The 24,547-nt window shown below is 41.5% G+C and overlaps 1 protein-coding gene across 1 annotated transcript; it reads right to left on the bottom strand.

Moving 5' to 3' along the window:
- Window positions 1-15,937: 15,937 nt before the first annotated feature.
- Window positions 15,938-23,649, bottom strand: slitrk1 (SLIT and NTRK like family member 1). The gene is made up of 2 exons (XM_003440934.5): window positions 22,399-23,649; window positions 15,938-22,261 (listed from the first exon to the last, which is right to left on the bottom strand). Exon 2 carries the CDS (start codon window positions 22,199-22,201, stop codon window positions 20,096-20,098), a length of 2,106 nt encoding a protein of 701 aa, XP_003440982.1. The 5' UTR covers window positions 22,202-22,261; window positions 22,399-23,649; the 3' UTR covers window positions 15,938-20,095.
- Window positions 23,650-24,547: the final 898 nt, after the last annotated feature.

Below are 24,547 nucleotides of genomic sequence, written 5' to 3'. Positions count from 1 at the left end.
ACCTGCTGAAATGACACACGGGGGAACTTAAATACTGGTTTAGCTAAACCAAATGACACACACGGGGGAAAACAAAATGGTTGCCATATAACCAACTAATACAAAATTATTAAACAAACATGAAACACCCCCCAGGCAATGAAGCATGTGGTGCTATCCAAATAGGCTGTCAGTGGTACTTCAGGTCTCCCAGCCCTTTGCCACACCTTTTGCCAGACAGGAGAAGACGCCAACCCCCAGGTAACTCAAACAAAGAGATGTATTAATATATCATAAAAACAGGACTTAGACCTTGCAAGGTTAATATGTGTGCACGCCATATAAACATTGGAAGGTGTGATGGAAAAATAAATACATTTAATAAAGAAACAATATTGAAGAATAAGTAGAATATTTTAAAGTAGTGACTGTAAATTAAACTAAGGTGAATCAACTGGTGGTGAGGTGTGGAGCTTACCATGTGTGGCATGCCATCACACTCTTGCTCATTAACAGCTGAGTGATGAGGTGAAACAATCCCAGCCCCCCACTGTGAAACAGTGCAAACCCATGACTTACAATAACAAATTTGTGCATTAATTAAGCCACCTTATCAGTAGCTTTTATGAAGATATATGGTAACAGCAGCTTGCCATCACATGTGGATTTATTAAAGTATTTGTTTTGTTTCACAGGGTGAATTAGGTATGAAAAAAATAATACAAATAAAGGCTTACAAAATCTAAAGATCTGTTTGTTTCATGAGTGAACCATAACTAAAATTCCCATTTCGAAATAACTGCACTGTAAGTTCACATAACAGATCTTCCAGCATTCTATACATACCTCACGCAGAGATAAACTTAATTCAGTCTCACATTCATTCTGACTCACAGTGCGGAAGAGAAGCGTCTTGTGCCTCTTATACGATATGGTTTCCATTTCCTGCCACTGCAGTTTTCAAATAAGAAATATAGGTGGGGGAGCTGGCGAGGTGAGGCACTAGACTGATATACATTATGAAGTGTTTTCAAACTGAAGTCTAGATTGCTCTATTTCAACCTAACCTCGCTTCTTCTCTCTATCATTTGCTATCTGTGCATTCTTCCTTATCCCCCATCAGTGAATCCAATCAATGCTTCTTCCAACAACACTCCCCCACCCCCACTCCTACCTCTCCAGGTTTTCCCCGTGTCTCACTCAGAACTGGCGACAGCTATTCCCACAGGTCTTTTCCTATTGCTTGTATTTGTTAAACACTGATGCGGGCTGGCTCGGCTCACCAGACCAGCTAACAACACTGGCTGTCAGACAAGCATTGCTTTCTGTCAGAACTTTAGAAACAATGTACAATTTGGACAGCCAAAGCATTTTAATTACTGCAAATACTTTAAATCTCAAAACCCGACAATTTATAAATACAGATTATCATATATAAAAACATTTTTTCCATGTATATCTTCTGTTAATGTTACTGTGTAATTACACTGTAACTACTGTGTAATTCTCCCACTTTACTCTCCACCTTTTGTAATTACAAGTCAGACAACTTCTCTTCTGCCTTAACACAGTATTTCACTTCATATCAAGTATTACACATTATACAAAAACGACTTAACGGGGTTGGAATGTTACATCAAACGTTAAACTCGGATCCCCACATTCTCGACATCAGCCTTTATATGTGGTTCCTTTCCCACCGTTGGCTTCTGACAATATGAGTCACGAGCAGTGTCTCATCCCGTAGTTGTTTCACTGCTGCTCCTTTCTGGAGGGCTTCCCAAGCAAAGCGTGACTCAAAACAGAACAGGTTGATGGGGAGAAATGGGATAAAGGCACTATTTTTATGCAATCATCACAGAAAGAAAAAAGGCATGACAGAAGACGATGAGATCACAGTGACTATGTTTGGGGGGTTTTTTTTAACCCCCGCTAATGCTTGCAGACTTCATTGATTACCAGAAGTTTTGTGGCCTGGGAAGTCCACGTTTGCCTGTGCCAAACTTTTTTGAGGGGTACTTTTTGCCTTTATTTTTGGACAGTAGAGACTGACAGGAAGGTAAGGAGAGAGCACGAGGAATGACACATAGGAAATGGCCCCAGGGAGGACTCAAACTCAGGCCCCTGCAGCCATTTGGCATGTGGATTGCCTGCTCAGACTGGTGAGCTACAGCAGCACTTGCCAAGCTTTTTCCTTTTTCTTTTTAAACTTTCATGAATCCTGTACATATACTCTGAGTGGGGAAGAAACTACAAAAGCAGTGGTAATCCAATTTGGAATGAGACTGGAAAACATTCATTTAACTAAGAACCAGACTCTTTGTCTCAGTGTAGTCCCAAAATGGTAAAACCTTATTTGTGATGATAATCTGTCTACATCGTGTTCATCAGAGTTTAGATTATACACTATTACATGCTTGGAATGAAGATCTGGGAAGCGAAATCTCAGCAGAGCACCGGAAATCAGCCTCATACTCCAACAATGACTAAATGAATTCATTTAGATGGACTATGGTTGGCTAAAATTAACAAATATGACTCCTATGAAATTAAATAATTATAATAAAAATATACCAGGCATGTGCACTAAATGTGCAATCATTATTTTTGAGCTCAAAGTGACATCCCAGTAAACATTTCAACAGCTGTAGTCTTTTCACAGTCATGGTTAAAAAACAGTTCCAAAATGAAACTTGAAACGGAGTGGTTGCCACGAGCTACGGCTTCACAGTCACCTAGATGTTGCTGGGTTTGGTAGAAAAAAAAACAATGTTCAAGAATTATTTTTTAGTATATCCTTATTGATTGGCATAAAGTGAAATGAAGAAAATTTTACCAATCCTCAACCTCTTTCTTTTAAATCCCCGACTTAACTTACTGTTGACTAATCCAGTAAAATAAAATTTAAATGTTCAAAACTGTAAGTAGCTTAAAAGTGTTGTTTTATTTTTTTTAAAGCAGGCCCTGGCAATACTAGCATGTGCATATTAACAAGACACTATGTAGATGTCTACTTACGAATGTGTTAACCATATTAGTTGTCATTCTTTTAAAGAATCAAAGACAAATTGATTTAATTCCTTTGTTTTCTCATTTTGTAAGAGATGGGCTGAAGTGACGGCTATTTTACTTGAAAACATCTGTCTCTTTATGGCTCAATTTTTTCAGTTCTGACCAGGAAGTTGACGTTGGAGTTTCAACCGTGTTGACTGTATTTTCAAACAACGGATTTGTATCCTAAAGAACACAATTATATTACAAATGAGCAAACATTCAATAATCTGTTTTTTGTATGGAACTAAATTTTGATAATTTGGGGAAAATGACCCTTATAGAATGGATAACACAAATTGTGTCAAAAAGTATGTCAGTCAGAATTGTGAGTTGTGGACATTTCTTTGTTCATTTTCCTTTCTGCCGAGTATGTAAAAAAACAAGAAAGAAACACATTTTTGAAGTTTTTGTTAACAGCATCCGTGGTCCAGTTCTGATGCTCACGTGTCAATTGTTGGTGTTTTCAGCAGTGGACAGGAGCCAGCATTGGCACCCTGTCTGGTCTGCAGCCCCATATGGAACTAATTGATCTGCACTGTATGTTCTGACACCTTTCTATCTGAACCAGCTTGAACTTTTTTGGCAATTTGAGCTACAATAACTGGTCCTTATTCACCCATGACCCTGTTGCTGGTTCACCAGTGTGCCTTCCTTAGACACTTTGATAGATACTGACCACTGCAATCTAGGAACACCCCACAAGAGCTGCAGCTTTGGAAATGCTCACCTAGCCATGTAGCCATCACAGTTTGGCCCTTGGATGTGGATGTGGATGGTACATGTGGGGTGCTTACCTGGGGAACACAATTTACAGGACTTAAAGGACCTGTCGCTAAGCTAACATGTTGGTGCGGATACCACAGCAAACCTTCAGCTTGCTGTGCCTTGATGGGTCAGGGATGCTTTGGCAACAAAAGTGGAACCAACATAATATTAAGCTGGTGGTCATAATGTTGGGCCTTTGAAAACAGCCAGACACACACACATATATCTTCTCCATTCTCTAATTTCATAAATACTACATAGATCTCCATTGCAAAAGTGTCACAAGCTATGTCTCTGAAAAGTGCACCTGCCTCTACACAGCAACATGCCTCTACTGTAGTCCTGTTACATTTTGCAATTACAGAATTGGTTTTGTACGCTGTAATGCACCTCCCCCACCTCAGCCCACCAACTCTGACCTGCTACCCTTTTGCTTGCTGCAATTCGAGTGCTGCAAACACAAAGCAAGATAAAACCTCATAATCTGCTTGTAGACTGCTGTCACTACAGCTCAAAATGTGCGGGCATGTGGTTACGCATGTGTGCACATGTTTGTGTGTGTGTGGGTGTGTGTGTGTTTGTTTCCATAGATGAAGGGACAGCTCCAGCGTTCTTAGTATGAGAGCAGGCTAGAAGGCCCAGGGCATCTGTTGACCCAGCTGGCATTTGCTGAGCGGTTGTAGTACGCCAGGTTAAGGACAACATTTATCCAGCATGCATTTGTATCTCTCTGTGTGTATGGGTTTTTTTGCAGTGTGTGTGTCTATGTGTCTGTGTGAGAAAAAGTGTGAAAGTGTGTTTGTGCACTGCCGGGTTATGTCAAGGGTAGGATTTCTACTGTGTCTCAATTCTGGTGAGGAACATTTAAAAAAAAAAGAATAATCTGTAAATGTTATTTAACTGCTAAAAGGGCCAAAAAAAAAAAAGCGGTTGGCAGCAATAACCAGAATTCCTGTGCGCCAAACGATGGATTAATCGCCAGTAACATTTTCTGAAACAGTTGCCCAGTTTCTAGTCACATGGTTTTTGTGCAGCAAACCTTTATTCCCTCATCCCTTGTGCATGAGCACTATACCAGCGCGCCGTCGCCCGAGGTGCTAAGCAACAACTCAACATTCTGTCTAAACCTAAATATGAGAGAGACTGCAAGAGAGAAAGAATATGCTCTTGTGTTGAAAAAAAAAAAGTCCTTTAGGCAGTGAGAAGATTGGAAAGCAGAACTTTTCTTGGAAAGCAGTGGCAAAGCAAAGATGCAAGTCTTTGCCACACATTGTTCTCTTTTTCAGGCACACGCACAAAGATGCAAAAATGCAGATTTAACCTACGACAGCAAAGAGGAATGGCGGCGCATCTGGACAACTGGTCTCATATATTGTTTCATAGAGAGGAATGCTTGATAGCTGATGTCTGCAGCCTGTTGTTTGTCTTTTTTTCATGTCTGTTGTTGTTGATGGGGACGATGATGTGTTTGTTGCAAGCTGCCACGGACTGTCAGGCTAAATAGAGTGGGTGTAAAGAAAGTCAATTTCTTCCCTAACCCTGTCTTTAAGAGCATATTGATTTGCCAGTCATCAAAGAATGACAAATCAAAACACTGCCATCTGAGCTCAGTCAGAAAGAGGAGCAAACTGTGGAGCAAAGGTGAAAAAAAATGAAATGCAGATGATTTTTACTGCGACCCTTCTGCACCCTTTAGCTTGTGTTTCCAGAAACCCAAACAGATTTGATTCATCATCCTGTTTCTCAAGGAGGCTCTGTCATGTAACATTGGTCAAGGTAGTTTATTCCTTCATGACTCACATGCAGTGTAGTTGCCATTTATGTCATCTATGCCTGCACCGTGCTTTATCATTTTTTTTTTTTTTTGCAGTGAATATGAATTGCAGCCATCTGTTTGGCTGCAGACCGTGTATGACTTGATCTGCGACGCTGATCAACATATTTTGCAGGATCTGGAAAAAAATTTAAAAGTACTATATTTAACTGAAGGGGTAAATTGAAGGATGGCCTCAGCACTAGGTTGATAACACAACCAGGGAGGAGTCACTGCCCCAGGTGGAGGGGTTTTAGCGGATTTATTGACAGCTTTGCAAGTGTCTCATGAACAAGACACTTGAAAAGCTTTTGACATATTTCCATACTCTCACCTGTGGCCACAAACTTTGCTTAGTGACAAAAAGAACAAGATCGCAGATTCAAGTGTTGGAAATGGGCTTTCTCTGACTGGTTGACTGGGTTCCCCTTAGAGATAGGGTGATGAGCTTAGTCATGCTGGAGGGGCTCAAAGTAGAGCTGCCACTCCTCCACACTGAAAGAGGCCAGCTGAGGCGGTTCAGGCATCTAACTAGGAGGTTGTCATAGGCAGACCCAACACATGCTGGAGAGATTATTGACCTCCAGGATGTACAAGGTGGTTGGATGGGTGGATGGAAAATAACAGCAAAATCTAATGCCTAGGTAATGAGTATGTTTGCTTATCATTAATTAAAGCTTTATTACATAAAGACAGTGACATTAGGTTTTCATTAACAAACATATAATATAGTATATAAAATGTTAATGTTTGCTATCAGAATGGATTTTATCACTTTTTTTTCAAGACATAATGGAAATAAAATAATATCACAAATTACAAAAACAAATTTTTAAACATTATTAATAAGGCGTAAGCATTAATAATCATGTCAGTATTAACATTAGAATAAGTAACTACATAATAAAGTGTCATGGGCAGTTATCTCTGAAGTACGAATCATGAGTTTACACAACCACAAAACCTTTTATGGTATATGTCAGTGTCCTGACAACACAGCAACACACACATTCACTCGCACACTTGTAGTATTGTCATCTCAGTCAGCAACAGCTTGCACACTGTGCACAAAGGTAGGCTGGAATAACCAGGCCAGTTTAGAAATGCCGTGTGCTAGATTTCAGTCTGCACTTCAGATGGCTCTTCTCATTTTCAAGCTGCTTCATTAAGAAAGTCGAGTTAGGCATAATTCATCCCGCTGGACAGATATTTCTGATTTGGTCCACCTGAATGTACAGTGAGTTTTACAACACACCTGAGCTATTACAGTCACTGTGGTTTATGCAAACAAAAAGAAATAGTGATGTTAAAAGGTTACATAAGCATATTTAAGCAGGTTACTTTCCCAAACGAAAAAGACACAAAAGGTAATAGCACTGGATGAATAATATTAGACCAAAAGTGGAGACTGATTATTTGGAGGCAAAAGAAAAGGCTGGATCACTTCTGTTTCATTATATGTTGAGCTGTTACCTGGTGAACGAGTGTTCTGTTTTCCTTTGTTTATATTGATATACTAAAAGCACAAATTAAAGCATAAAAATTCACCATAATGCAGGCGTCCCCCTTGCTCACCTCCCACACCTCCTCACATCCCTTTCAGTGCAAACCTAAAACAAACCTACATCCATGGTGGTCAGTAGCCCACTGCTGACACTGACATATCAAATTCTGCCATGTGCCTGTCTAATGGTAGCAAAGCCCCATCTGCACTGCTCTCTGCAGTGATGCAGCTTTGTTTCATCTTTTATCTTTTCACTCTGCTTTGGGCTAATGTCTCACTAAAGTGGAGTTCAAAGTTACCTACTAGTAGCTGGAGCCACTGAGCATGCTAATGTGGCTGAATGCAGTTTGAGAAGAAAAAAAAAAGTGAACTGTACAGTATGTTGTTTTGCAAATGGTGCATTTAAAAGCGTGTTGAGATTAATTAGGCTTTCTGTAATTAACATGTCTGAAAGGTTATTCAAAAAACACTTCATTATATTCCTTTTGGAAAACAAATGAGTCATTTAACAAAGGCAAAGCAACCTTGAAATGACGCCGCTTTGGTAACAAAGGATCCTATGTGTCTGTCAAGTGTAATTGCACTACTTTGCAATTCATGAAACTTTGAATATGTTCACACAGAGAATTGTTATGTGCACTTGTGTGACGCTAACCTGAAGCAGCATTTGGAAATTACAGATAACGCAGCCGAGCTTCATTTCCATTTCTTAAATGTGTTCATGTTGTTTGGAAAATGCTGAAGGAAACAAAACCTCTACAACCAAACTCACCAAAATCCCCCATTTTATAAGGACAGATATCATCAGTACACCCTCTATATTGTTTTTGAAAAAAGTTGAGAAAAGTTAAAAATAAATAAATAAATAAATGCAGGGCCACAATTTACAAATAACAATTAAAAAATACAATTAAAAATGATGTGTTCATTTAACTACATTTATTAAGTTTACTTATATTTTCTTTGAATTTAATCGATGATAAAGTGCAATCATCATAAGCAGTGTTGGGAAGGTTACTTTTAAAATGTATTCCACTACAGAATACTGAATACATGCCCCAAAATGTATTCTGTAACGTATTCCGTTACGTTACTCAATGAGAGTAACGTATTCTGAATACTTTGGATTACTTAATATATTATCGTGCTGTTTACAACTACGTGAATGTACTATTGCTGTGATTTATTACTGTTACTGAAGGTCCGCGGCTCCGAACCGTAGTAAAGGGACCTCTGGCTAATACGGTGGGTTCCGTGTCGGGCTGGTAGCCGAAAACTAGCTTTACTTTGTTGTCTGGGTCAACTTTGCTTGCCAGAGACAGAGAGAGGCGTTGAAAGGCTCCAACGGAACTTATTTTTTCCGGAGGAAAACACGAACACAGTGTACAGTTGAGTCTTACTTACTTGCCTGGCTTACTTACAGCTGGGCTCGTCAGGCACTCTTCTTGGCTGCAGTGGTTATTATTATATTTACATGCTTCCAGCTCCCGTTTTTGCTCCGTGACAGCTCGGACTTTTCCTTTCTCTCCCTCCCTCGCTCACAGACACATAACGTGTATGGCAGTCCATTCTCGCTGCATGCTAAATTCTTTAGGGCCATGCCTGTAGCATTCTGCCTTTTAGCTTAGCACAACAACAACAACAAAAAAGCGCTCTCTCACCCAGGAAACACGCAGAGAGAGAGCGCGTCACCCTGTAACCATGGCAATCGTAACGCTGCCGCCTGGAACAACATTACGTAGCTGTCAAACAAACCCAAACAGTCCTGACCCGCGACAATATGAAACAGGGAAGTACCGCCGTGTAATCCATTTATTTCAACAAAGTAACTGTATTCTGAATACCACCTTTTTAAACGGTAACTGTAACGGAATACAGTTACTCATATTTTGTATTCTAAATACGTAACGGCGGTACATGTATTCCGTTACTCCCGAACACTGATCATAAGTAAGTTAAGTTAATACTGTTGTATTAAATTTGATCCCTCATGGTTTCAAGTGTTATACAAGGAAGAATTTCTGCAGCATTTTAACTCTAATGTTGTGCATGCTGCAGATTTTATGCTAATAAGCTAACATTTCAGTAAAGAAACAGTTTAGTAAAGAATCAATTAAACATTTATCAGCATTTTTTCTTATTTGCAAGTCTGAGTCCATATTTATAAGTGCCTAAAATCAAAAATTTCTAATACAGCTTGTATTGGCTTTCTAATGCAGCTTACAGCTAATATGAATGCTAGAAGTTGCTTACTTTAAAAACTATATGTTGCTTGTACAACCACAATTGGAAAAAAGCTGGTATGCTGTGTTAAAATGTAAATAAGATAAGATAAGATAAGATAAGATAAGATAAGATGACCTTTATTAGTCCCACAGGTGTGAAATTTGTTTTGTTACAGCAAAGTGCAAAGTTATGTAGCAGAAATTAGAAAACCAGGAAAGCAATAAAATACAATACAATAAAATAAAATACGATATACAATAGAATAAAATAGAATAGAATAATATATACAATAGAATAAAATGGAAATACAAATACTATATACAACTGAGTAGGAAAATACAAAAATACAACTTCGTCAGAAGAAGAATTGCACATATAGCAGTCTTATTGCACATGTGTGGGTTTGTGTGTTTGATCAGCTGCAAAAGTCTTTATTGTGGAGTCTGACAGCAGTGGCGAGGAAAGACCTGCGAAATCTCTCCGTCCCACACCGTGGGTGCCGCAGTCTCCCACTGAAGGAGCTGCTCAGTGCTGTCAGAGTCTCCTGCATCGGGTGGGAGATGTTGTCCAACAGGGATGACAGCTTAGCCGCCATTCTCCTGTCACTCACCACCTCCACTGGGTCCAGAGGGCATCCCAGAACAGAGCTGGCCCTTCGGATCCGCCTGTTCAGAATGCAGTAATTTGCAAATTTCAACGTAGAAAACTGATCTGTGGTCAGATGAATCAAAATTTGAATTGGTTTTGGAAAGTTTGGATTCCGTGCCCGATGAACTAAAGAGGAGAGGTTTGTTATTAACAGCCCAAAACTCCGATGGTATGATGGTGCATCAGTGCTAGTGGAGCTGGTAATGTTAAGTATCCCAGCAGTCCAGACATTTCACCAATTCAAACTATTTGGCACAACATGAAATGAAAAATATGATTTAAAAAAACGATGACTGTTGAGTCAGACAAAAATTGGAAGATAAGCCTCTTTAGAAGTCCAGCAATTTTTCACTTCAGGTCCCAGACATTTACAGACAGTTGTTAAGAGAAGAGGTGATGTGTTGCTGCCATCAAATTTAAAATTAGCTAATAGTAATTTTTCTCCTAAAATGGTACATTTTCTTAGTTTAGATTTTTTCTGTGTTCTATTGGGAACAAAATATGGGTTTATTGGATCTGAAAATCATTGGATTCAGTTTTTAACTACATTTTACACAATATTGCAACTTTTTCCAAGTTGTAGTGGTAAAAAAATGCTTATACACAAATAACTTATCAGGTTGTTCTTTGCAGGTTGACATTCTCTTCACTTAATACTCCCAGAATGAGATTTGGCGTGATCTCTCATTATTTTGAAGTAATGTACACCAAGTCTCATTCTTTCACTTTAAATGCTTACATTTTATAAGGCAACAACGTTGCAATTAGGTATGTCAAAAACTGTATGCAAGTCTGCATTTCTACAGCATACTTGCAGTGTACTTTACTAGCATGAAAATGTTACATAACTGAATTAATGTTGTGTTTAGAGTCTTCGAGACCTTTACCAGACATTGTTTTATCACCTTGATATTTCATAGAATATTCTTATATTATGAAAATTGCTTGTTAATGTATTTTTTCTTCCCCTGTGATATGTTATCTCAACAGAAAATTGCCTCTCAAATTACTTCTGCTCAGGGTGTCTAGGAATTGGGATTAATGAATACAGTGCATTATACACACTTATATCAGCAATTGGTGTTGTAGTACTTTTCACACGGAACTACCCACTCAAATGCCAAATAAATCTATTTGGATTTGTGATATTGAATTCAACACTTACCCCTATGGAGACTAATTGACCATTTTCTTCTTGTCAGTTTGTGATTCTAAGAGATGCAGACCAGCAATGTGGAAAGAATAATCTTTACTGGCAGCTCTCTGAAGGACTTCCACGTCACTGCATGTCAGCTGCTAGTCGCATCAGTAGGACCTCCATGTGTAACGTTTAGTGGTGATTTCAAATCCTTTAGGTCTTTCTCAACACACATGAACGTCAAATCAATACATTACCTCCCTATAATTTCCCAGATGAAGGTGATATATTATGTATATTTGTTCTTCTATATGTTACAGCAGATGGCTGGACCTCCCTGGTTATGCCAGAGGTTTTTCCTTCCCGCTGTCACCAAGCGCTTGCTCACAGGGAGTCATTTGATTTTGGGGGTTTTCTCTGTATTATTTAGGGTCTGTACTTTACAATATAAAGTTCCTTGGGGCAACTGCTGTTGTGATTTAGTACAAATATGATATGATATATGATATATAAATTGAACTGAAATTAAATGAATCAATTAATCACCTATGTGCTGTTCTAAAAATGTCATAGTGTTACTGCAGGAGGGCCACAAGGTCATGCCTTGCCAAAATCCCAACAATCTCAGTACCCATCCACATCACTTGATGGTTCAGCTTCCATGCATCCAGCTTGCAAATGTCATATAGGAGAAGGTATTTCTTTAGCCTGCCCACAGTTGCTGTGCATCTGCAAGCCGCTTTGCAGCCAACCTTCACTCCAGTGCCTCCTTTCATGCTGTTTTGACTTAAACAATATTATGACTGTCATCACTGATGCCTGTGGCTGTCCATGCAAGCATGAGAGTTCCAAAACAAAACCAAAAAAAATATATTATTATTTCAGTCAGTCCCACAACAGCACAGATGAGGTTAGATATAGAGAAAAGTGTATGTTATTATATTTACGGTAGTGGCGTTACAGAGAGCAGTGGCCACAAAACATTAAGACTAAGTCTGTTTTTCAACCTTTATCATGTTGTGTCCTTAGTTATTTTGTTCTCCCAATGTCTCGGAGCTCACAGAGCTTTTGTAGACAAAGATGTCCTGGTCTTTGTGTGTGCTGTATTATACTTTTGCTTTTGTTATTCTTGAAAGCTCCAGTAATTACTGCAGAATCAAACTGCCATAACCTGAAACGGCGTCTGGGTTTTTCTCAAAATGAGCTGGATTTTCTTTCACTCAGTGTTCGTATGATTAGAAGTGGGAAGGAAAGCCTTGTCCATGGTTTTTGTCTTTTCGTTAAAAGGTTGAATTTTCTGCTTGTAAAAACAGAATCCCCGGAAGAAGGCGCATAGAGCATTGCATTGCATATCATCAACAGCACCTTAACGGACAGATATGCAGAAATAGCAACATAAACAAATAGCTTTGCTGCATGTCTGGACTTCAAGAGGCACTTAAAGTGTGCTCAATAGGCCAAACTCCCTTTGGCCCAGCTACAAGCTCTTCTCTGACCGGCTGGATGATTTTAAAAAGTGACGAGGGCAGGTTTCCTTGAGTTCAGACCAAAATAGCTTCAGGAAATTAAAATTCCTTTGAGCCTTTGAGCTGGAGTGTGTGCATGTGTGTGTGTGAACTTACATCATTTTGCTTATATGTGCAGCACGAGGTGTGCTAAAATAATGCAGAGATAGCAGAGACATTTTGGCCTAATCTGTCCTACTTTTCACACTTTAGGGTATTGGCAAGAGTTCTGTGGGACAGACAAGCCCCAAAAGTCATGAGCCAGACTTTACATGTATTACAGCATGTATTGTGAGGACTGTAACATTTGGCTGCCTCCCAAATATTTAAAAAAAGCACCTCACATTCTGCACATATTAGCTGGATCTGCATCTGACTTGAAACAACCAGGCTCAACATTGTCAGGACCAAGATGTGGCCCAGATGTGGGACATTCCACCATCAAAGCAAAAGTTAACTGCAATGCAATAAGGTTAGAAAGTCTAATCCATCCTTGAAGGCCTCCTTTAAGACTGGACTTCCTAACTTTATGATTGCAAACAAACCCTTATTCCATATTATGCTTGTAGCTCCCAAATGAGCAGTGTAATCAGATCAGGTACAGCCACATAATGCCTGAAATGCCGGTGAGGGATGGGTACGCGTGTGGCTCCTAAATCAAATCAATGAGATAATCAATAAGTGGAGGCTGCAAGAAGAGGATTACTTAGAGCTGGAGGAAACACTCGGTAGGCCATTCACTCATCTTGATTAAAGGTCCCGCTTGGTGTTTTGACGTGGGCCAGTTTGCAGTGGGTTGACACCAGATCTGGGTCAATTATGAGTAGACATCCTTTTAATTACTTAGGATGTTTGCACCATAATCTGTCTGGCAGATGTGGGAATGTGAGTAAGGCTTGAAATATTTGAATTGCTTATGGTTTGATTGATTTATCTGCCCACATTTGAACTTATAGCGCATATCACTCCTTCAAAAGCATGCCGAGTTATTTCTTGCTTTGCTGCTATTTGGTATAGCCAAACTTTGATGCACCACTCCACACAGCTTCAGCTCCGGTTTAGGTGTCACAACAGCAAATACACGATGGTAAAAGACTGATTAACCATTTTGAAAATAAGTACATTGACCAAGGCTGCAGGCAAAACAAATTTTTACCCTCTAAAGATTTTGCTTTGTTAGTGTAATTAAACTTGAGATGTGTTTTTAGGATGTGTTTGCATGCTGAAAAGTATATTAACAAGCTCAATGATTATAGGTGCTAATTCCTGCATGTCCCACAGCTGTGTTTCCATTCATGTAAAACACTTGCACTCCAGTGCATTCAAGCTAATACCAAACTCAATCACTGATGCAAGCACAACATTAAAGAATGGCTGTTATTCTATAACTACTGTGGCTCACAAAGAACGGCTAATAAAAGCCAGTCACTGAGACTTATAAGCTAAGTGCTCTGCAGAGGATGGGCTAATAATAATATCTGGGAGTAACACCAAGAAATCCCTGGGGATAATGCCAGATAATCACTGCTACACACCCCTATGGGATAGCAGGAAGGGTTGCAATGGCTGCAGAGTTTGGAAGTGCAAAGCTCCTGGCACCTCCTCAGCGCAACACATGGGACTTCCATCAAAGCCAGCTTCAAAAGCTAATACCCGAGCTTAAAATCTTTTTTTTTTTTGGGGGGGGGGTTAAAAACCTAAACAAGTGCCGACACATTGGATCTGACTGTTGGGAGTCACATAAAAACTAAGGCACAACCGCTTTAACTCAAATTAAAAGGGAACACTGGCACTTAGCTTTTTTGATTGGAATTTTGTTTTTTTAAATCCACAACCTGTCATTTGCGATTTTGCTTAAATCTGAGGCAAACAAAGTGACAAATATCCCAAATGACAGGCAGTTTTGTTTCCAGCTGGGATCTTGTGGTCACAAATTACAGTTGCTACCAATGAAGTAATCACTTATTTTGTAACAAAATCACCATACATAAAAAGAACAAAAAAAAAAAACCCAGCAGATGTGCTTGAATTGGCACCAAAAACAGATAATGTTAGAAGTGGGTGTTGAAGCATTAATGGGATTTTCAGCTGATGAGTAACCAGCCAAACCAGCCACATTTTAGTTACCTAGGAAATGTAACAGTAAATTTAAAACACCACATCTTCCAAATACCAACCACATGCAGTATGTTCTCAGTACCGAGAGGATGAAATAGCTCCAACTTAAACCAAAGCGAGACCATTGAGACTTCCACCAAAGGCTGAGTGTTATGAGGTGCACAGATGATGTTATCCCTGCTGAAAGTGTTGCATCAACTGCCAGCTCCTCGGGGGGAATATCACACGAACTACGGCAGGCCTGCTGGGCCACAACAGTGTTGGAGTGCTGTGTGCCCAGCGTGTAAAAGAGGCTACAACACTCTGCTGTGTTTCCAACAGCTATCATCCATTGCATTAATGAATGGGTCCCAGTGTTGTTCACTGAGTCACACGGGACTGCGGCACAGGATCACCTAACAGTCTCTAACGTATTCACACAGATGGAGTGTAATGTTTTGAAGACGTTAGCTAGGATTACACACAGTATAGCGCTCTGCATGAGGTACTGCATTGAACACCATCCATTAAATGTAAAATTTGTATTTATACCATAGATAACGTTAGCTGAAACAAATCCCCTTGTGTTCTGAATCATAAAAGCTAAACAACAGCATGTGGGTGAGAGATATCAATTTCAGGGAGTCAAAAGACAATTGTAACTGAGAATACCTATATTTATAAACTGTGTCACTATCTATATGTTATTATACATTTTTTCATATAAATTGCATCATAGTTATGCAATTTAAAACAATTGTTGTAAATGTCCACTTTATATTTTTCAGTACAAAACTAAAATTTTCAAAATTTCCAATTTAGTGCAAGACGTCAGATTCCAATGCAGTAATGGTGATTTTTTTTTTATATATCAGCAATTGCCAAATTAACAAGTATGCTAATGATAAAATTGATGTAAGGTTAAAGGTGAAATCATCTACACAGCAGAAAAGACAAAATAATACATCACAAAAATAACTTCCACAAAAAGTTTTCCTTTTTGTTTGTTGGTTTGTTCAGTACTTCTACCGAGCTTTCCTCTAAGATGCCTATGCTAAGAATGTGCATACCATGTTTATAGTAGTAGTTTGTACAGTAGCAATGAGTCCTAAAATCAGGAGATTAATTGGCCCTTTGTACTTCTGGTCACTTCTCTGGAAGTCCAAGTTTGTTTGTTTTTGAAAGCCTGAAATAAGGTCAACACAAGCTTTAAGTGTTTTTATGGGTTTTTTTTCCTTTTGCTACAACATAAAACACATAAATAATACCCCACTCATAGATTTTGAAGCTAGTACATTTTCCAGAGAAAGTGTTTGCTAACACATTGTTAAATGGGACTACATAAGTTGTTGAGGACATTCATTGTCAGCACACCAAACACAGGAGCATAGTGGTTAAAGTCATGCAACTGTGACGTCATTTCTTTATAGGTCAGCTTTAGCTACTTCTTGCTATTAGATTTACTCTTCCAAAATCATAAATCTTAGAAAGAAATGTGTTACTTACAAATAGAAGTATCATAAACTTCCCCATAGAGCCTGTTTTCTCACATATTGTAAAACAAAAAAAACATTTGAAAAGCAAAAAAAACATATAATCAAAATCTCAACCTTACAACTACAACTGCTTTGGTCTACCTTATTCGGGTATCAGCCATCTTCAAATTTTCCTTTTACTACCAAAAATAAATCATGAACCTAAATTGTTGCTTTGTTTGATATTGTGTGATATTAGAGCTGTAAGTTCAACAGCACATGAAAATGTGTGATTGTCTCTCTAGGGATTCTAAAATGTAAATAATATAGGGTGAATTAAGGGCAGTTTTGGAAAATATTTGAATTTGTGGCTTTAAAATAATTCATTTTTACATAACACTGATGATAAATCTGAGGTGGAATGGATGTTATGTCGTTTTTCAAGGAGAAGAAGTACACCATTTCATCTAAAATAATCCCAAAACCATTTTTGTAACATTCAAGTGATTATTTTGTATCAAACATTTGAGCACTGCCCCACTGTTTAGCACATTAAAAGCCTAATTCCAAAAACCTAAATATAAAATTGATTCTTTTGCTTGTTTTTTGTGTGGTTTTTTTCGTCATATCAATGTTCCCATCAACGGTGTCTGTTACTTAAACTTATGTGGTGTATGACATTTAGAGTTAACTTACTTTACAGTGCTTGCTTGCATAACTGGCCTATACCATGACACTGATACAGACACACTGTTTTAATTATGTGGGTTGAAAGGTAGAGCTTAGCAAAGAAAAAAAAGTAGCTTTCATTCCTACTCATGAGTGGAAGAATCCTTAATTCACCCTGATAAGAACAATGATTATTATAACAATTTTTTTACAGTAATTAAGAAGAAACCCAGAAGCTGGTGCACCTCAACATGCTAAGTATGTGGAAATCCTGCAGCATGTAAATTATGCAAAACTACAACAGATGATAAATCAACCTTGTCAATAAGCCAGCTCCAATAAATAAAAACCTAAAACCAAATACTTTGTTTTTTGTACTCAACCTCAACCACACTTTATTTAACAAAATAGAAGCAGGTCAAATATCGCAAAGCATATAAATGTAACTTTGAAACACAGCGTTTGAAAGTTATGACAAATCATCAGTGGACTGTGGCACAGTAAATACTCCACAGAATAGACACATAGTTACCCCCAATATATCCCCTCCCTGTGATTGGACAGGAAAGCCGAGGAAAGGGGAGCTGGTGGAGGTGGTGGTGTGTTTGGCAGGGGGGACAAGGACGAAAATGGCGGATGATGGTGATGAGGGTGGTGACTGGTTTGTCACAGATCTGCTAAGATGTTAGTCCCCAAGGTCAAGCTGCGTATGGTTATGTGGTTTGGGGTAAAGAGGGGAGGGAAAGTAAGGGCGGCTACACATACATGCAAATGGTCACGCAGCTGCTCTCTCTCTCTCGCGCTCTCTCTGATTTGTCTTCACACATGCGGGCTGCATGACCGTGCACACGCGGTCCTGCACGCACGCACAAAGGGGGCCGACAGACAAAAGAAAAAAAAAAGCAGGAAAAATGATTCAGCACCATGAACAGCGCTAGCTTGAATTGTAGGCCTACTTGTGGGAGAAGAAGAGGCAAGGTGAGGGGCAGTATGGGGGGTGTAAGCCCGTCTAAACATCGTCTCTGTACACTCTCATCGTGGCCATGGTAAGTTTTCACCGAATTAGCCTGAACTCGTGTCGAAATTAAACATATTGGAGTGGGTTTTGTAAAAGAAAATCAATTGGCAAAGTGAAAACCAGTGCTGGGGTTTTACATAACAAACATTGAGTCAAAAGACAAAAATGCTAATTGCATATTCCTCGCTTCTGTTTGAGCTACTGCAGAGTTAAAGAATTGACTTTCTTTTTTTCAAATAAGCCCCAGCCATTTTAATGCTTGTTTGTTGTTGTTTTTGTGTTGTTGTTGTTTTTTGGTTTTTTGGGGTTTTTTTTTGGGGGGGGGGGGCATTCTTCTTCTTTGTTTTAAATTCAGGTAAAGCAATATAGGTTATAAGCAGCATATCCCATGACAGTAGCTGAGCTCTGGAAAGAGAAAAATAGCAATAAAACAGGTATTCAGTCATGGCATTGTTGTCATGAGCTCACAAAAACCATGCGGCCCCTTCAAGAAGAGTATCTCAAGTTCAAAAGTGAATAATTTGAAAGCAAAAGAAAGACATCTTGCTTTATCTAGTTACCTCTGCCTTATGTTTGTATGTAGGTGCCTTTGTTTGATTTCTTTCTTGCTGTAAAATGCTCCAGTTTGCCTCACTTCTCTCCCAGCCACAAAAAAGAAAAACAAAAAAAAACAGCCTCTTTCAAGCACGTTTTGTCCTAAATACAGTGACTTTTCCTATTTGGACAAGATTAGATGGCTTTACAAAAGCTCACAATATGATGAAAGTGAATCATAGCCATAAGCTTTTATGTGGAGGAATACATTTTTTTTTCCTGACATTAAAAAACAGCATTCTATCTATGTCAGTCTACCTTTGCTGTTTACATCGAATTGCATTAGCTCAATTGAAAACACTTCTTTGCTTTTGAAAAAATATGACAGTATAAACCCCCCACCCCCACACCCCGAACTTCTTAACTTGTTGCGATGTTTTTTTGTTTATTTGTTTGTTTGTTTGTTCGTTTTTTTGTTTTCTTCCTCTCACCCAAAGCAGGCTATATTCATTGACACATAAATAAAAAGAAGAAGAAGAAAAAAATAAGGTTAAAAAAACACACTGTTATTTTTAGCTACATTAACTTTGCAGCATAAGCATCTGAGTGACGTTAATTGGTCATGCTCATCTGCATGTCGGAATATCTGAACAATTGGCACACCATAAAATAACACAGTTTTACATTCATAAAGGAGATGATGAGTGCGCAGACGTGGGTTTCTTTTTCTTTTTTTCTCTCTTTTTGTTCGAAATCTGCGCCACCTAAGTATAAATAACCCCAAATATTCATCGACAATCAAAAAAAAAAAAATGATAACAAACAGAAAAAAAGAACATGCACTGACAGCTTCACTTCCATCACCCCCCACCCACCTCTTCCTCCTCTTCATCCCTCCTTTTTTGTTTTTGTTTCTCCAAACAAGTTCAAAACAACAAATACAAATCCTAACTGCAGGTTCACAAAAAAATAGAGAAATGGCACTTTGTAATAGTCATATATAACTCTTAATATCTATATATAGTCGTCATATTGATATAACATGAGAAGGGGTCGAGTTGGCTCCTTTTTGCGCTTGTTTGTGGTGGTTATGGTTTCCCCTCTCCGTCGCGCGCTCGTCTCTCTGGCTGTGTGTATGTGTTGGTGTGTACGTGTGTGTAGGTGTGTGTGTGTGTGTGTGTTGAAACCATGCGAAATATCTTCATGCAGATTATGATACATCGGGTCCGAGTATTTACATTTACATTCATGCGCTCGTGCACCATTCCCTCGGGGACGGGTCCTCGGTCCTTGAATCCACACACACGCGCTCGCTCCCTTTTTCTTTGAATTATTATTATTACTAATATTAATGTTGTTATTCTCTCTCTCCCCCTCTTTTCTGTCTTGCAGAGATCTGTGGTCCGATTGCGGCAAAAACAAAATAAAAAAATCCGACTACTGGGAGGGAGAGAGAAAAAGGGAGGGATGGGTTGTAGCCTTTGGGGTGGGGGGGGGCGGGCTTGGCATATACATATATTACAGAGTGGGGTGAGAAGGGGCAAGGGGGCTGTGCAACAGCAGCAGCAGACTTGGTTCAAATGGATAAAATATAAAGTTCGTGTGTGTGTATCTGTCTCTGTGTGTGTGTTTGTAATCCAGGGAAGGGAGGGGGGGGGTCTCTTTCCTTTTTACGCATCGTTTGTCGTGGAGAGATGCGTGCTGCAGTCGAAGCCCCGGTGCGCGCCCCCGTCCGCGTGATAAGACCCGCTGTGCCAGTACGACGAGTCGCACACAGTCTGCAGGGAATTGATCTCCGACGCGGAGGAGTTTCCGTCCCTCCGCTTCGACCTCTTTCGGTTCCGCAAAATAAACACGAGCATCCCCACCACGGTGAACGCGGACGTGACGAACACCAGCAGCAGGCCGGGCACGAGCACCGAGATGGAGACCCTGTTGGGCTCCAGGTAGGAGTTCGAGCGCGTCCCCGAGTCCTGCGCGAAAGTGCTGTTTTTGGACAGCGACGTCGGGGAGACGTAGAGCTTGGGGCACAGCAGGTCGTTCCGCACGTAGCGGAAGTCTCGCTTCCAGAACTCCTCGGGGGACTCGCACTTGAGGTCGCTCACGATCACGTCGGCCCCCAGCTTCTCCGTCCACTGCTTGAAGGGCACGATTTTGCACGAGCAATCCCACGGGTTCCCGTGCAAATCGATCTGGATGATCGAGTTGAGCTGGTCCAGCACGCCGGCCACGGGGAGATAGGGGAAGTAGTTGTTGTGCAGGCTGATCTTAGATAAAGAAATCCCAAGGAAAGCATCCGTGGGTAACGATTTGAGCAAGTTGTTGTTGAGGAAGAGAACCCTCAGGTTCGGCATGGGGCTAAACGCGCCCGCCACTACGAGCTGGATGTCGTTGTATTCCAAACTGAGATATTCCAAATTCACGAGGCCCACGAACATCTCCGCCACCAGTGCGTCCAGGTAGTTCTTATCCAAGTACAGCCACCTGAGCTCGCTCTGGTTTTGAAACGTGCCGTTGTCGATCACCTTGATGTTGTTCGCGCCCAGGTCGAGCAGGTTGAGACTCGCGTAGCCGAGCAGCTGGTTTTTCTTCACCGCGTGGATGTTGTTTTCTCTCATGTTGAGCTCGTGAGCGGCAAGGGGTTTGGGTTTGAGGTTGGACAGGCTCTCGATCTTCTTGCCCTCGCAGTTGACCCCCAGCCCCTGCCTGGAGCCCACCAGCTTGCACTTGCACGGCTCGGGGCACGTCACGTTGCGCAGCTGCTGCTGCTCCCTGTCCACACCTGCCGCCACTGGAGTGGGTTTCGTTTTCAGCTGCCAGTTCTCACGAGATTTGGAGTGGTTCTTGTTGGGCCCGTGGCCTCCTGGCGTCGGGGGCCTGCTGGCATTTCCGCTGGGCTTGTAAGGCGTCGGGTGCGTGTCGCGGGCCATGGAGGTCTCCTCTTGGGTGGGAGGGGCCACCAGGCTGCTGTCCACGCCGGCGCTCTGTGAGGGGCACAGATCCGCCTCTGATGTCTCGTTCAGGTCGCTGCCCTGCAGCCTGGTGGGAGCCTCGCATATCACCCTCCCGATGAGCGCGTTCCGCGGTATGTTCTCCAGCCACTCCTTGAGCGAAACCAGGTCGCAGTTACAGTCCCACGGGTTGTCTTCCAACAAAACCTCCGCAATGCCCGGGATCTGTTCCAGGATCCCCTCATAAGGCAACGTTTTGATTCGGTTTCCGCGCAGGTCGAGATGCGTAATGGGCACATGTTGAAACACGTTCACGGGCAACGCGCTGATGAGGTTGTCGTTAAGTATCAACACTTCAAGTTTATTTAGGTCCCTGAAAACGGCGGGGTCAATATCCCTCAGTAGATTAAAATCAGCTTGGAGATATTCCAAGTCGTCCAAGCCCAGAAACGTGCTCTTCCTGAACGATCTGATCTTATTGTTATTGATGTGCAGCCGTTTGACCAGCTGCAGTCCCAGGAAGGCGCCGGGCACGATGTCGTGCAAGCCGTTGTTTTCCAAATGCAGACTAACGGCGTTGTAAAAGTTGGCGAACTCGTTGGGAAAGAGCCTAGAGAGAGAATTCCCGTGCAGCAGCAAGTGATAAAACTGCGAGCTGGGGCCGGTGAGCTGCTGCAGAGTGGTGAAGCTCCTCTTTTCGCAGTCTATGTGCAGGTCTCCCTCCACCTCGTTGCAGGAGCATATCTGCTCCTTGCAAACGTCCCTTGTAACGTTTCCACTGGCGAGACAAAGAGCGGCTTTCAGCAGGACGATCCAAAGCAGCATTTTTTCAACGTGGACGACTCATTCCCGGATTCAAGACGCGGCGCGAGCTGGGGGTCTGGTCTGCATCAGCGGGAAGGAGGGAAGCAAAAAAAAAAGGGGGAAAAAGAAAAGAGGGAGAGAGAGAGACACAGACATTTACGGAAGGGGGGAGAGAGATAAGGCAGTCTTTTTTATCACACATCCACGCTGCGTCTAACCTGCTCTCGTGTCCACTCTTCCAGTTTTTTTCCCTCTCTGTTCCCCCCACGAATCCAAAAACACAAACATAAACGTCTCTTTCAAGTCGACCGAGTCCTCACAGCCTCGCAGGGTTCGGGGATATAATCGGAAGAAAAGCGGAAAGAAAAGAGCGTCAGCGGAGTCCGGCTCATCTTTTCGCTTTTTTTTCTTTGCTTTTTCAGTTCGTTTAACACTGACCTTGGCAGTGATGGAGAGAGGGGGGAAGGTGGTGGTGGTGGGGGGGTAAAAACGAACAAATCCGTGGCTTTTTCCTCCCGCCGGTTGTGTTACTGCGCGCTGCGGCGGCGGCGGTGGCGGCTTCGTCGGGAGCTGTCCGCTCTCCCCCCGGTGCTGAATTCACTCCCAGCGCTGGGGCTTCACAGGCGGTCCCACCACTGCAAAACACCCGCATCCCCCCCACACATCCCTCGGCGTCTCGCCTGGCTCGTTTGCGCCGATTTTTTTCCTTCTTCTTCTTCTCCTCAACACCAGCACCAACTACAACCTCTCTCTCTCTCTTTCTCACTCTCTCTCCTTTTCTCCCCCCTCTTCTTCTTCTTCTTCTTTTTTGTGGCAAATTCGGGAATCACAAAAACAGGAACGCGGAGATTGCGTTCATCCTAGCGCTGTGCTCTAAGAAAGATCTGACACCCTCTACTGAGCTGTAATGGCAAAAAAAAAAAAAAAAAAAAAAAAATCTGTCGACTGACTGAGGGAATGCTAAGGAGAGAGAGAGAGGGGGGGCGCTTTTCGAACCCCCCTGGAAGAAGAAGAAGAAGAAGAAGAAAACTCACTTTTGTTTCTTTCTTTTGCTTTTAGGGCTTTCGGTGTTTTCGGTTTTTCCATCCAGCGGCACAAAAATCAAACACGCACAAAAAGATGCTTCTTCCACGAGAATTCTCACAGCTCTCACAGCTCGCAGCTCCACGGTGAAAGTCTCCAACCCGGCATCGTCATAAAAAAAATACACTGGTGAGATTTTCACAGTAAGGATCGTGATAGCTCAGTTCAGTGCCTTCTTTCTCAGAAAGAAGAAGAAGGAGGCATTAGTTTGTCCCTGCAGAGCCTCCGCTGTCACAGTCCGGACTTTCAGCCCGTTGCTTCTGAGAAACACTGTTGAATGCGGTAAAAACAATTATCCGCTACAGGCATGGCTCAGCCCGCGCAGGGAGGGAAAAGAAAGCAAAAAAAAAAAAAATCAGCAGAGAAACAGTTGACTATACAACAAACGATGCGTCAGTGTGGAACCCTATATGCGCATGTGTGCGTGACGTTCTGTATCCCCCCCCCCCCCCCCCCCCACACACACACACACACACATACAGAAATTCCTTTACAAATAAAGTAGAAAAGAATAGCAACAAAAACACAAAGCCGGGAGTGCTTTCAGCATTTTCTCATCTACCATCGATTTATATTACACTCCACTGTTTGAGATTATTACATCAGCTGTAGGAGGGCTTGGGAGGAGGGGGGTGATGTTGGGGAGGGGGTGGGGAGCACAGGACAGTTGAGGTAGTTATCCCTCCACTCCACCACCACACACACACCCTCCCCTCCCCTCCCTCCCCTCCTCCAACTGCAGTGCTCAGTTGGAATTGAGAGCATGACAGAAAATGGGCATGCTAAGTTACACCTCCTCTGTGTGTGTGTGTGTGTGTGTGTGTGTGTGTGTGTGTGTCTTTCTGTCTCTGTCTCTCACTCTCTGACATAATTTTTTTTGTGCAGAGAGGAAACAATACAGACACACACACATGTGCAATGAGACGCCAGCCCAGGAGTCAGGAGAGTCCAGCAAGCCTCGCAAATAAGCAGCACATCATTAGGGCCACCTACATGTGGCTGGAAAGCGTTCCCATTATGACCAGTTGACTGCTTATGATTCCTCCCTGCCCACCTGTCTATCTGTCTGCCTGTGTTTTGTGTTTGTTTCTTTGTTTTGTTTTTCCTGCCATTACTTGGTCTGCCTACCTGTTGGTTTGCCCGTCTCCTTCATTTCCTGTCTTTTTGTTTCTTCCTGTCTGAACTTGCTGGTATGTCTCTCTCTCTCAGATCTCTTTATCAGTGACTTTAGGAGAGAATTTGCTTTACTCAATGCCCACTGTTACAAAGTGCTGCCAAATATGT

This window comes from Oreochromis niloticus, linkage group LG23, assembly GCF_001858045.2.
Source record: "Oreochromis niloticus isolate F11D_XX linkage group LG23, O_niloticus_UMD_NMBU, whole genome shotgun sequence".
Taxonomy (NCBI): Eukaryota; Metazoa; Chordata; class Actinopteri; order Cichliformes; family Cichlidae; genus Oreochromis; species Oreochromis niloticus.
Note: the sequence above shows the minus strand (reverse complement) of the source record. Positions and strands in the feature narration are given on the sequence as shown.

Coding starts and splice junctions, on each gene's coding strand:
- slitrk1 (XM_003440934.5), bottom strand. CDS start 22,201: ATGCTGCTTTGGATCGTCCTGCTGAAAGCCGCTCTTTGTCTCGCCAGT.